At 44.0% G+C, this 13612-nt stretch overlaps 1 protein-coding gene across 1 annotated transcript in view; it reads right to left on the reverse strand.

The window, feature by feature from the left end:
- The window catches only part of LOC105821428 (BTB/POZ domain-containing protein 9-like), a 152288-nt gene that overhangs the window by 69052 nt on the left and 69624 nt on the right, over positions 1-13612 (reverse strand). The window contains exon 5 of the mRNA XM_012658128.1: positions 3941-4048. Coding sequence (XP_012513582.1) covers positions 3941-4048 — 108 coding nt within the window. The remainder of the gene's footprint in view (positions 1-3940; positions 4049-13612) is intronic.

Below are 13612 nucleotides of genomic sequence, written 5' to 3' on the forward strand. Positions count from 1 at the left end.
TATTAAACATGTATAAAATATTATTTATAGTTGAGAAGTTACAAAAACTAAAAAAAAGGGTCAAAGGTAGTTATCTCTGAGGAATGGAACAGAAGATGGGAAGGCAAAATTTTGCTTTTCACACATATTCTTCTATACTGTTTAGTTTTTCATGTGCATGTTTTACATTTATAATTAAAAAATTGATCTTAAAAACCAGTTTTAGAGTTCAGCAATTTAGAGGACAGCAGAGAAAAGAAAGTGAGTATTAGAAAGTGAGCTCTTTTGAAATAAGGCTAAAGGGTATAGAATTAGATTATGTGAAGAAAGACAGGTAGGAAGTAATTTTTAAAAATTAGTCACTACGAAAACAGGATTGTTTACAAGAGAAAATGACCCTTTATCCTAAAAGCAAACCAAGAGAAGCTCCAGCTATAGCAGAAAGGACTGAGGAGAGCTATACAAGAAAATGTCCCACCCAGGAGCAGAGCTAACAGAGACACTGGAGAATCTCATTCCCCAGGACTTGCCAGAGGACAGCAAAATTCTGTGCTCTGATTTCTCAACTTGGTAGAATGCTATCAAGAGGCAGAGTTGCGATCTTTAAAGATTCCATGTAATTTCACTTATGACGTGACTCACATTTTATTTCAACAAAGAGCAGGCTATTTCCTGAACTGCAGGAGACTGAGCCCCCTTGGGCTTTGGTGGACCCCATCCTGGGGTATGTTTGATGGTTGATTTTGCTGTATTGGGTACTTCCTTTCCCATTTTCTAATCATTTTGTAGCACACATGCTGACTCTTTTCCCTTCCTTTCTACTTTCCCTGGGAAAATATAATGAATAAATAAAAACTTATTGGTACTGGAAAAAAAAAAACAAAAACAAAGAGCAGGCTATAATTCTTGACACTAATGGAATCCTCCCTTGAGGTCTGCTCAGTTAAAAAGGAAAATCTTTTATCATTTGCATATCTTCTATATTTCTTAAGGTGTAACTTGAAAATGGGAGGTGCAACAGATTCAGATTATGCCTATAGACATAAAATTCTTAGAGGGTTAACAGGTACTTGCCTTCTTGTTGGTACTCTTGTTCTTCTAATGCATTATTTATTTATTAATTTGTAAAACACTGCGATAGCATCTAAGTGCTAAAATACAAAGTTAAAAACATAAATTATTTAAATCCACCAACTGATGGAAAGAAATAATTAAAAAGAGAAAAAAATGTTGACAACTTAATGCAAAGCTACTGGGAGAGGATCTAATGAGTGAACGAGTTTTTGAAACAAGAAAAAAAACCATTTAACTCAATACAAAATTATTATAACATGTACCTGGTCAATAGTTAGTCAACCAGCTCTTGTCGAAAACTCTCATTGTATAGCATCTTCAACAGACGGGAGGACGAATTCAGTTTATAACATGAAACGACAGAAGAGACGGGTGGCAGAACCAGTATGACATGTAAAAGATGACAAGATGACAACGTTTGAGGAAGCAGAGGGGCTGGTGTGGGAGTCGTGGACCCAACAAACAGACTGTGGAAAGACAAAAGGTGGCTATTCATGGGCCTTGGAGGCTTTGTTATCGTATAAAAAGGGTTCCAGGAGATTGGAAATAAGTTAAGCACTTCATTTCCCTCTTTTCGTCACCTAGCTTGGTTTAGCCCTCTTTAGCAATAATGCTTTGAGTCTAGGAGGCAGTGTGGCACAGTGGCAAGAGCCCTGGGTTTAGATCTCAGCTCTGCTCCTTGAAAAAGAGGCAGAGATGGCCACAGGATTTATGCTCCACTGGGGAGTGGCATGTGACGTACACTACTCCTAGGCCAAGGCTTTTCAGAACCTTCTCTCTACTCTTTCCCCTTCTGCCAGCTACAGGCAGCTAAAGCTGATGAGGGCCTAGGTGATGGCAGAAACACAAGGTGAAAACTGTCTGAGTTCCTCAGTCACCTGTGGGGAAGAGCCACCAAACAACCAGGAACACCCACACTGTTACGTGACTGAGAAATAAACTATTGTGCTAAGCACTGAAATACTGAGGCTTATTTGTTATAGTAGCAAGTATTAACCTAACCAATATAAACATTCTATCTGATAACTACTATAATAATAGTGGTGATGGTGTCAGACATTGCATCAAACAAGGCATCATTAATGCTGTTAAGGAATTTGGTCAAATAAGCACATGAAAAGATGCTCAACATCACTAGCCATTAGGGAAATGCAAATCAAAACCACCCTGAGATGCCACTGCACGCTCACTAGGATGGCTATGATCAAAACGATGGACAACAGCAAGTGGTGGTGAGAATGTGGAGAAACTGGAACCCTCATACAGAGCTGGTGGGAATGCAAAATGGTGCAGCTGCTTTCAAAAGTTTGGCAGTTCCTCAAAAAGTTAAGCATAGAGTTATCAGATGACCTGGCCATTCAACTCTTAGGAATTGAAAATATATGTCCACACAAAAACTTGTATAGGAACGTTCACAGCAGCATTGTTTGTAATAGCCAAGGAGTGGAAACAATTCAAATGTTTACCAACAGATGCATGGATAAGCAAAATGCGGCATTTGCATGCAAAGGAGTATTATTCAGCCGTGAAAAGAAATGAAATTCCAACACATGCCACGACGTGGATGAACCTTGAAAACATTATGCTGCGTGAAAGAAGCCACAAAAAAAGGTCACATACTATATGATTCTGTTTATAGGAAATGTCCAGAAAACGCAAATCCATAAAGACAGGAATTGGCTGCCGGAGCTGGGGGAGCTGAAGGCAAATGGGGCGTGACTGCTTATGAGGAGGAGGTCTCTTTTTGGGGTGAGGAAAATGTTCTGAAATGTTAGATAGTAGTGAGGATTGCACAACTCTTTGAATATACTAAAAACCATTCAATTGTACATTTTACAAGGGTGAATTCTATCTAATTTTATATCTCAATTTTATATCTGAATTATATCTCAATTTAAAAAAGAAAAAGAAATAGCTTCTTGCTCCACCTCGCCTCTCAGAGATTCTGGCTCTACACAAAAAAAGCACTGCGCTCCGACCACACGCCATGATGCTAGCTGGTCAGAACCACAGAATCCTCCCTCCTAGCTTCTCCCGCAGCCGGGCAAGCTCAAACAGAGCCTCAGTGTTGTCCGCATTCAATGCCTCTGTTTGCCTGTGGAGAGCCTAAGACGCAAGGCTTTCCTTAGTTTGTGGAACGGCACGGCTAACACTAAGATGAGAGAAACAGTTAAAGCCGTCCCTAAGAATAAGCGTGGGGTATAGAATAGAACTCCAGAATAACTACAAAAGTGCGTATCACTCCAGCAAAATTCTCTAAGGAAGAACAAAATCCTAAAGGGATAGTGTGGGATGTGGGAGGAGGATCCGAGAAAGGCCTGCATAAGGAAAACATCTTTCTTTTCCCTGTTTAGGTACACATGTCATTTTCAGAAGTGTGAGTAAAGTTCATGCCACAAGATAGAGAAACCTTGTTTGGTCACATCAAGCAAATTCTCACATAAGGACTTAATAGTTAAAACTGAAGTAAAGGATCACTAAAATATGTTTTCAACCCCCAAATAAGGACATGATTCAGGCTGGGCATGGTGACTCACACCTGTAATCTCAGCACTTTGGGAAGCCAAGGTGGGAGGATCGCTTGAGGCCAGGAGTTCAAGATTAGCCTGAGCCACAGCAGACCCCATCGCTAAAAAAATTTTTTCAAAAAACTAGCTGGGTGTGGTGGTGGTGCCTGCTGTAGTCCCAGCTCCTCAGGAGGCTGAGGCGGGAGGATCACTGGAGCCCAGGAAATTCGTGGCTGCAGTGAGCTGTGATCACGCCACTGCACTCCAGCCTGGGCGACAGAGCGAGACTCTGTCTCTAAAAAAAAAATTGGTGATTCCATGAATCTTCACTGGAACCTCTGATTCCAAATAGAACAAATTCCTGAAAGGAGGCGACTTACTTGCAGGAGACTTTAGTTCTGTCGGCAACCATGGTCCACTGCTGCTGGTTGGTAGAGACCTCGACGTAGTAGCTATAGCTCCGGTCATCGCAGTCCCAAAGTAGTAGCCTGAACAAAGGGAAAGATGTACGATTGTAAATGTCCTAACTGGCTGTTTCCTCAGTCTGCAGGCACCGGGGAGTCTGTCCACTCTATCCCTCCCACCTGCATCCTTCGTCCTACCGCACTTCCAGGACTGGAAAAAGAAAGTGAATCCCAACAGAAGTATGAGGAGAACAGGTGGAGTCGGTCTGCAGCGAGAGGCTTGTCTCTTTAAGAGTTTATTTTACAAGTCATCCGATCCCCAGCGGCCTGTCCCCCTAGTGGCAAAATTCTTTAGATTGGCTTAGGAGGGAGAAGATGGCCTCCAGTCATCCTTCCTGCTTCTTTCAGAGCTCCTCTCCAGGCTGGCTGGGCTGACCATGCTCATGGGGGAATCTGTGCCCTCTAATTGATTTTTCCAATTGAGTGGTAGTTACACAGGTGTATCTGCATGTGAATATTCATTGAGCTATATATAAAAGATCTGTGCACTATGTTATTCCTCAATTTAAAATATAAGGATTAAAAAAAAAGAATTTGAGCATTGCAACACAGGGTCAGTGTTCTGCTTCCGACAGTGCCACAGGGGAAATAGATAATGATCTTTCTGATTTCAGACTTAAAAGTCCTTCCCTTACATAATATACATCTTATGGTTTTCTAGTTGGTCATGTGTGTTTGCTTCCTCTGCCTGCTAGAACAGACAGTGAGCTCCTTGCAGGCAGTGCCTGCGTCTCACCGATCTTTCTGTACTCAGTACTTGACATAACGTCGCACACGGAACTTTACACCCAGTGTTTGCTGAACAAATGCGTTCCTTGTAACGACAGGAACAACAGTGATCGTGACAGGCAACATTTCTTTAATGCTAACTGTGCATCAGGCCCTATGTTAAATGCTATATACAATTTATTTTATTAAATCCTCCTAAATATTCTTTAGCAAGCACTATTATGCTTATCAAATTATGGATGGTGAAAGTAGGGCTTAAAGCTGTTAAGTAACTTGTTTAAACTCACACACTGAGCGGTAGGTACAGGGTTCCAACCTGGTATCCTGACCGAAAGCCCATTTCTAAAATCCTGCTGCCAAACGTTCCCTTTACTCCCAGCTGATGTATCTGGGTCATAATTTCCAGTCTGTAACCTATCACTCTATAAAAGTAGTTGTATTATTTCCCTTTAATCTTGCAGTTATAATCAATGAAAATCCTTCCCACAAGTTCAGGTTAGTGTCCCCTATAAAGCTATTACTGAGGATTTGGACTGTCCCTGGGTTTCCCTCTCCCCTTACCCTCTGTTCCCTGTTTTCGGTGTAATGCTATTTGCTATCACTGACTAAATCCACACCACCTAATATTCTGGAACTCATAATTTAAGTAAAGGAAACTGCTCAAAGGTCTGGGGAAGCATCAACAGACGACACCTACTGATTCCGTTTAATTCACCTGAGAATTTAATCTCTCAGAGTGCGCTAAATGAATCAGAACAGAGTCCACTTTACTGTTCTTAAGTGTCCAGAAATTCTGCTCTTAGGTTACACTGATTTGCCTGATAAGAATGTGAATCATTTCCACCATTAGTCACCTCCACAACTATTATTCTAGTCTCTCAGCAATATGGAGTTAGCCTACGCTATTAATAATTTATATTTATTTTGGGGAACTTTAAAGTGTATTTTTTGTTTCTATGTTTGGCTCTCATTTTGATTATAAACCTTTTAGAAAGACTTTTGATCCTTCTCTTTTTAAAAATTCTATTTCCAACATGTGGGCTCTGTTCATGGTCCATGTTCCATACATATTCTGGGCTGAAATCACTCATAATTCTGTGACAGTAGATTAAAATTAGGGAAAAACTTCAAATTAATTCATCATTCTCTTCATGTAACAGCTCTAGTAACAGGTTTATTGGAAGATAGTGTTGAGGATACTTTCTCCAATGGGATTTTGAATTATTTATGGAGAGCCAGGTTTATTGTAACTGCTATCCTTCTAGATAATCATGAGTTAGTGTTTCTACGGAGTATCCAAATGAAAACAATCCATCCCCTTTGAGGTAGAACCTAACCAGATCTCAAAATATTTCATGGGAAAAGACTGTCTTGAGGATATGGCACACGGAGAATTTAAAAATGGAAGACCAATTATGAGTATCATAAATGCTCTAGTAGAGATACTTGGAGTGACAGAATATCAGAAGAATTTTTGAAGTTGTATATAGCATACCCTATATATAGCTTATTCTATGAAAGCCTCTAATTTGTTTCAAGGCAAATTATTATTTTAAAATGAAGACCATCTGCAATTCCTGTAACTTTTTTTTTTTTTTTTTTTTGAGACAGAGTCTCACTCTGTTGCCTGGGCTAGAGTGCCGTGGCTTCAGCCTAGCTCACAGCAACCTCAAACTCCTGGGCTCAAGCGATCCTCCTGCCTCAGCCTCCTGAGTAGCTGGGACTACAGGCATGCGCCACCATGCCCGGCTAATTTTTTCTACATATATATTTTTTTAGTTGTCCAGATAATTTCTTTCTATTTTTAGTAGAGATGGGGGTCTCACTCTTGCTCAGGCTGGTCTCGAACTCCTGACTCGGAGCGATCCACCCGCCTCAGCCTCCCAGAGTGCTAGGATTACAGGCGTGAGCCACTGCACCTGGCCAGCAATTCCTATAACTTTTAAAACACATACACACAGTGCATACTGTTTGTAATTTGCTTTGTTTGCTTAATGGTCTATTATGAATATCTTTTTGTATCATCAAATATTCTTCTACATCATGTTACTGACTTCATAGTATTTGTATGGATGTCTTGTAATTTATTTAATCAGTCTCTTATTATTGGACACTTAAGTAGTTGGTAACATTTGACTGTTACAAAAAAATTCTGCGATGAACATTCTTAGCTCAATCTATAATTATTGCCTTTGAAAGTTTCTATAAGTGAAACTCCTGGAGCAAGGTACATAAACATTATGAGGCTTTGATATGGATCACAAAATAGCTGTATACCTCTTTTCACCCCAACCCTAAACAAAAATCTGTATCAATTTATACTAACGCTACAAGCAGTGTATAACAAATGCCTGTTTCTGCACATCATCACCAATATGGTGTATTATGTTTAAAAATACTACCAATTTGATAGATGAAACAAATCTCATTAACCTGCAGTTTCTTACTTATCACTGAACTTGAACATTTTTACCCATTTTCTACTTACATTTATCCTTTTGTTAATGACTTACAAAATGTCCTCTCTATCTAAAGAGTATTAATCCACTGCCTATCATAGTTTGCATGTTGAGGCTATTAATTTTTATTAGCTTAGTCTATCGATCTTTACCTCAGTAATTTCTCCTGGCCTAAATTCTTTTTTCTGAACAGCAGCCAAGTGCACATACTGGCCGAGACGTCTCTTCTCTATTCCTCTATCAAGAGTCCCTGGGGGCTGGAAACGTGGGGTCACTGTGACTCCTGAGTGCAAAAGGGACACTGATGGATCTCAGGTCATCAAGCCTAAGGCTAGACTCACCCACGCTGCGGAGTTTTTAAAAGACCTTCTGATTTATGTGCCAGGATGCATATTTGCTTGGAATTTAGGCTTAGCCAGGAATGAAAATCCCTTTCTTGATTTGACTGAAACAAAACAAAACAAACAAAAAAAACCAAGCTCGGCTGAAGAAAACAATTGGCTCAATCTCTTTTTTCCCCCATGGAGAGGAATTTTGTTCTGATAAGGCACAACTGAAAAACCCACCAACTCCCTTCACTTTTTTCCCTGCCTGCAAAGTGTGTTCTTATGTCTTTGCACCTACAGCAACACAGAGATATTTCTGACTTGTAATCTGGCTGGGAATATCTGCACAGTGAGCCTGCCCAGGACAGACACTCCCTGTGACCTTAATTGAGATGAGCTCCTTAAACGTAGCCAGCACACTTCCATCCACAGACGTCCCCCACACACCAGAAGCCGTTTTCAAAAGGGGCTGAAGAAAGGAAGCTGCCGGCCAAGATCCACTGATGCAGATCGGGTCTGTGTTTAGCGTTGCCACAAACCTCTCTAACTAATGAGCACTGCATGAAACGGCTGGTGCTATTAAATGTTGTCTCCTCCATCCTCCCTATTCTCATTGTGGAGTTTCCCTAAAAGCAGTAAAGTGCTGGTTTTTTCAAAATTGATTAGCAGATGTGATTTTGCTTACATCTTCTATAAATGCTCTGGCTGGCTACATACCATTGATTACCAGGGGTTCGGTTTACAGCAACTAATTGCTCTCCTTGCCGGTGTTTTGATATAAAATTCAATAACGAATATGTTTTCAAAACTCTTGTCTTTGCGGCTTGAGTCAGAAGTGACTCGAGGCAAACCCAGTGGACTGAGTTTTCCCTTCTTTAAAATAATTGCTCGCTCATCAGCCTGTGAAGGAAGTTTCCAAATTGCAGCATTCTAATTGGAAAGCCTGCATTATGCATGTGATGACAAGCTGTGTTGTGCTGAATGGCATTTTTTCCATCCTTTTCTTAAGGGATTAATTCTGTGCCAGACTGCGGACAATGGCTGAGGTATAACAGTTGAGATCAACAGCTTCTCCGCTGAACTGGTGCCTTTAGATGAGGAGCAAGCGCCTGTTTTGCCTGTTTGCAGTCCTCTGGCGCCTGTGGAAGACCCCACTGGAAGGCAGGGGCCGCACTGCTGCTGTTGCTGAGAGTTTTCTCATTTGGGTGAAAACAAACAACTAAAGGAAGACCAACTGTCAGGATGTTAGTAATATTGTAATAATTTATCATCAAAGCCATTCCTAATCTTTCAGTTCAAGTCAAAAATACTCCTGACCTCAAAAATTGATACAGACTATTCTTTGTTAAAGATCCTTTAAGTTCTTCAGAAATAACTGTCTTCCATTCAATGATTCAAAAAATATTTACTGAGTACAGACGTAGTTACACTAGGCCAGTCACTTAACTAATACTTCAGTTTCATCCCTGGTGAAATTAAATGTCTAGATTTGATGGTTTCTCAGGCTCTTCCAGTCCTCACATTTTATAGAATTCTCTGCTACAGCACATGCAGACGTATTTTTGGTATGTCTGTACATTGCATAGTAACTCCTCTCTTTGAGAGCTATTTCTAGCCCAACCTCAAGGTAGATGTGGGAGGTTCCTGAGCTCAGTGTATTCTGTAGATGCAGCTGCACCCTAGAAAGCCGCCTGACCCATGCCGGACTAATCGGATGTCCCTGTTCAGAAATTTAGAGATTCTACCTTCATTGGCCCTGTTTACTTAAAATGGGGCGATAAAAGTGTGGACATTCTGGGGTGACCCTCTTTCACCAGAGGCACAACGAAGCAAAGAACATCATCTGCTGTGAGAAGCAGACAGTGCGGCCCAGGGAGGGCTGCCTGGGCTCCTAACAGCTTCCAGCGTCTGGTTTCAGCCCCTGTGAGCGCCACTCCAGGTGCTGACCCAGCATTCCACGAGAATTCTCCCAGTCACCTGCCGTCATCATCGATGGCTTAAGCCACCTTTACTTGCTTTCTACCATTTGGAACTGAAAGGGCCTAAGATAAGCTCCTGGTGCAGGGCCCTGGACAGAGACGGTCCTCGACACAGAGCAGAGGCTACGGCCGCGAGGAGGCGGCGATGCCGAGACGGCTACGGGACCAGCGAGAGCAGCACGGGGTGGTGGGAAAGCTGCCCTTGGATGGCAGACTTTTCATTCACGTTTGAAAGAGGACTCTCTGTAGAAGCCGAGAGTGGGACTGCGGTGTGGGGCGGCAAGGCGAGAGGCTTTAGAATGCACTCGGGTCAGCGGAGCTGCAGGGAGGCAGCCTCTCAAAGGTGGCCCGATCCGCGTACTTTGTAACTCTCCCCAGCCGTGGCCGGGGAGCAGTGTGGACGGGACAGGGAGGTGCGGTGCAGGGTCAGTGAGTGGCAGGCCTGGGAAAGCACTGAGAATATGTGGGCCGCTGAGGGGTAAGCGGGGGCAACCAGCAGAGCAGAGAGGGCCTGGGGGTCATGGCGCAGAAGGAGAGACGCCATGGGGGCGCCGGGGAAGGCGAGGGCTGCCTCAGCACTTCGCCTCACGCCGGCAAGTCCGCTTCTCCCTCTCCTGAGCGAGAAGCAGAGGCGGACGACGCGCCAGGGGCTCTGCTCCGCTTCCGCTACCGGGCGGCAGGAGGGAGCGTGCCAGCTGCCAGAAGGAATTGATGCACAGCGTCGGAGAAGCAGCGTCACCGGTGAGAGACAGGCCTTTCCCAAGGACGAGAGGGCTCCTGCCCCGCAGCTGTCACGGGCTTCGACTGCGCAGCTTCGTCCTCAGGTGGGGCGCCAGGCGCAGCCGGGAAGAACCGCTGGAGGACGGCAGGCCCAAAATGAGATTCTCAGCAGGACGCAAGAGCCAAGTAACAATGTTTTGTCAAAAGTGTGTGAGGCAGACCAGGTGGCTGCCCTGCAGATTCCAGACATGAGGACCTGGGGAGCTGCCCCCCCGGGGGTCCTGCCTCCGAGTGGCCACAGCCTTTCAGGGCAAAGGGGACCCCAGTCGTCTTCTAATAGCAGGAGGAGGGAAAGACAGGCCGCTCACCGGACGGAACGGGTTCTCGGGAAACACATCATTAGTCAGAGGAAATCAGGGAGTCTGTGCACTGCCCGGCAGTGTTTAATCTCTCACATCTGGGATGCCGAGGGTGATTTCTCTAAAGGGGGAAGGAACAATGGCGCCGGGTAGCCATATTCTTTTGCAGCTGGCCGGGGAAAAGGCAAGTGCAAGCTCTCGGCTGTCTGGCACGTGCAGGTTCTGCGGGTCGTCACTGAAGCCGCGGGAGGAACAGCGCGAGGAGGCGGCAAAGTGCGCGCTCTGGCCGCACTGCGCGGGCTGGCTCACTGAGAAGAGGGGATAAAGGGAGGGTTTTTCCTCCTGTCAAATCTCACATCTGGTACAGTATAATCCAGGTTCGTTATCTGAAAGTGGAAAAATATCAACAGAGAATATGCCTGCAGGATATAACTGTGGATAGCTAGATGGAACAAAACTTTCCAAAACTTTGAGACAATACAAAACTACCAACTTTTAACAGCTAACTGAGACCATCTTTTCACTCTTTGGAGGGATTAAGTTTTTACTTTCAAGTTTTGGGTGATAACATAGACCAGCCCCATCCGACCAACTGGCAAGGCCACCGCGGCAAGACTCGATGTGCACTGAGTGTGGCATGAATGTGAACAACTAATCATGATCCCACCTCACATTTGCACAGACCTCGCCGCTTTCAAAATGTTTTCGCATACATTATCACATTTGGAAAAAGACAATTTATAATCAACGCATTTCCTGCTTTCAATGCAAATCTGTTTTTCTAAGTTCCTTGGTTAATTTTCTTGCATGGGCTAAACACTGCCTAAGCAATCTTTTACAGATCATTCAATCACTTGGCAAACTCTTTTTTTTTTTAACAAATAAATTTTGGCTTAGGCTTATGGTCTAGACTTCATACTACACAGTCTAATTTTATAAAAATCCTTTCATTTTATGCTTTCAGTGTGGATATATAAGAAAAATTTGTCCAGGCCAAACAGCTCTTGATAAGAAAAGCAGTTTTCTTAATATTTTTGAAGGTGACTCTTTCCAATACAGCCCCTTCCTTAAGCAAGATGTTGGCAGCAAAAATATTGGGGATGTTCAAACGGCCTTAGGACAGTTTAAGGCCTTTGGGCAGTGACACACTAAGCAGGCAGCTTTTCCAGATCTTTCCTGTGTTTAAGTTCGGCATCATCAATTCCCCTCTCTGCAACGAGGCCACCAGCCCTGATCCCCGCAGCCTCCTCATCTTGACAAGCGCGCGCAGTGAGCGCGCCTGGCCCCGGCAGGAGCAGGAAAGGCGTGCGAGAGGCAGAAGCGCTGAGGCCCCCACACCACAGGGCCTAGCTCCCTAGGGGTCAAGTCCAGGTCCTGTCTAGCTTCATTTGCTAGCAAGGGTATCATGGGCTACCGTGATTTTTAAAGGCCAGAATCAGTTTCTTCTGTTAACAGCTGAAGGCAATCTGTATCTGTGTGAGTTGTTCTGTTCCCTGTCCTCAACTCTATGAAATTATTAGGAGGGTGAGAAGAAGAGACAGACATGTTAAAGAGCTCAGAACTCACTGATCTATAGCTGAGTGTTAATAATTTTACTTCATGGATCTTGCTTAAGTAAGACTTATTGGCTGGGTGCGGTGGCTCACCCTGTAATCCTAGCACTCTGGGAGGACGAGGTGAGAGGACGGCTTGAGCTCAGGAGCTCGAGACCAGCCTGAGCAAGAGCGAGACCCGTCTCTACCAAAACTAGAAAAAAGTAGCTGGGTGTGGTGGCGCTTGCCTGTAGTCCCAGCTATTCGGGAGGTTGAGACAGGAAGATCACTCGAGCCCAGGAGTTGGAGGTTGCTGTCAGCTATGATGATGCTATGGCACTCTAGCCGGGGCAACAGAGCAAGACTCTGTCTCAAAAAAAAAGACTTATGACTCCTGTGGAACAAATGGCCCCAACGTGGGCCTTCATGCAACAGGTAGGGAGCAGAGTCACACGGCTCCAGGTTCCCTGTGTAACGCCATCCAGCGGCCCCTCCCCTCAGCTTTTAGGACCAAATCTGTTGAGGAGGAACCACCTGACCATGTTTCTGGAGTGCAGGGGCCACACATGGCCAGGGGTCTTGGTATTCTTCATGGTCCCTAGCATAAGGCCTTGCAGATCATAAGCTCTACTGAGTTAAACATGGGGAGCAGGAGAGGAGACATCATGGAAAGAGGAGAAGCAACTACAGATAAATCACCCTTCTCACAAAACCCACATAGCTCATCCCAGTACAGTATTTTCAACACTTCGTAGACTAAATTATGTTTCAATTAGAAAAGAAGCCTCCCCCCTCAGCCAGTACTTTGTCCCCAGACCCCGCACCATGTTGGAGAGTCTCACGTAAGAGATAATTTATGGAAAATATCAACTCTAACCCCTATTTCATCTCTGGAGCTTATTCTCCTGCCCCTTTCTGACCACATGCTAATATGCGTCCACATGCACCCAGCCTACAGAGCACCAAGAAGCAGGGCCAAAGAGAAATTTAATAAGCTTCACGGCTCCCTTCTATTCCCTTGGGTTGAGTTTTCATAGGAATCTGTGTCTGTGGGAGAAATCACAATTTAGCTACAGGCAGATCTTTATATTCTCTCAACCTGGTGATAAAGGGAGAGAACTGAGGGGAAAACAGGTGAGGAGGCTTGACTCTGAATATTACAGTCAAGAGAACATTCCAGTAGGCATCAACTACAAGGCCAAAGTCTTCCTATTCAGTCACGTAATCTCTCTGTTTTTGTTCTTACCCAATCTCTTGTCTGGTCTCTCCTAACACAGCCAGTGCTATTTTCCCACATCTCTTTTTCTTTCTTATCAGCCTGACCTTTTCACCCGAATCAGATCTGGGTTTCAACCTTTGCTCCAGCTTTAAATCATCTTCTTTTCCCCACAGGGCACAATCTACAAAGTCCTGGGCTCTTGCTGAAAATGACTTTAAACACTTGCCCACCCAATTCAGACCCTCGTCATCCTTTGGCGGTGCCA

Source organism: Propithecus coquereli, unplaced genomic scaffold (genome assembly GCF_000956105.1).
Source record: "Propithecus coquereli isolate 6110/MARCELLA unplaced genomic scaffold, Pcoq_1.0 Scaffold574, whole genome shotgun sequence".
In the NCBI taxonomy this organism is placed as follows: domain Eukaryota; kingdom Metazoa; phylum Chordata; class Mammalia; order Primates; family Indriidae; genus Propithecus; species Propithecus coquereli.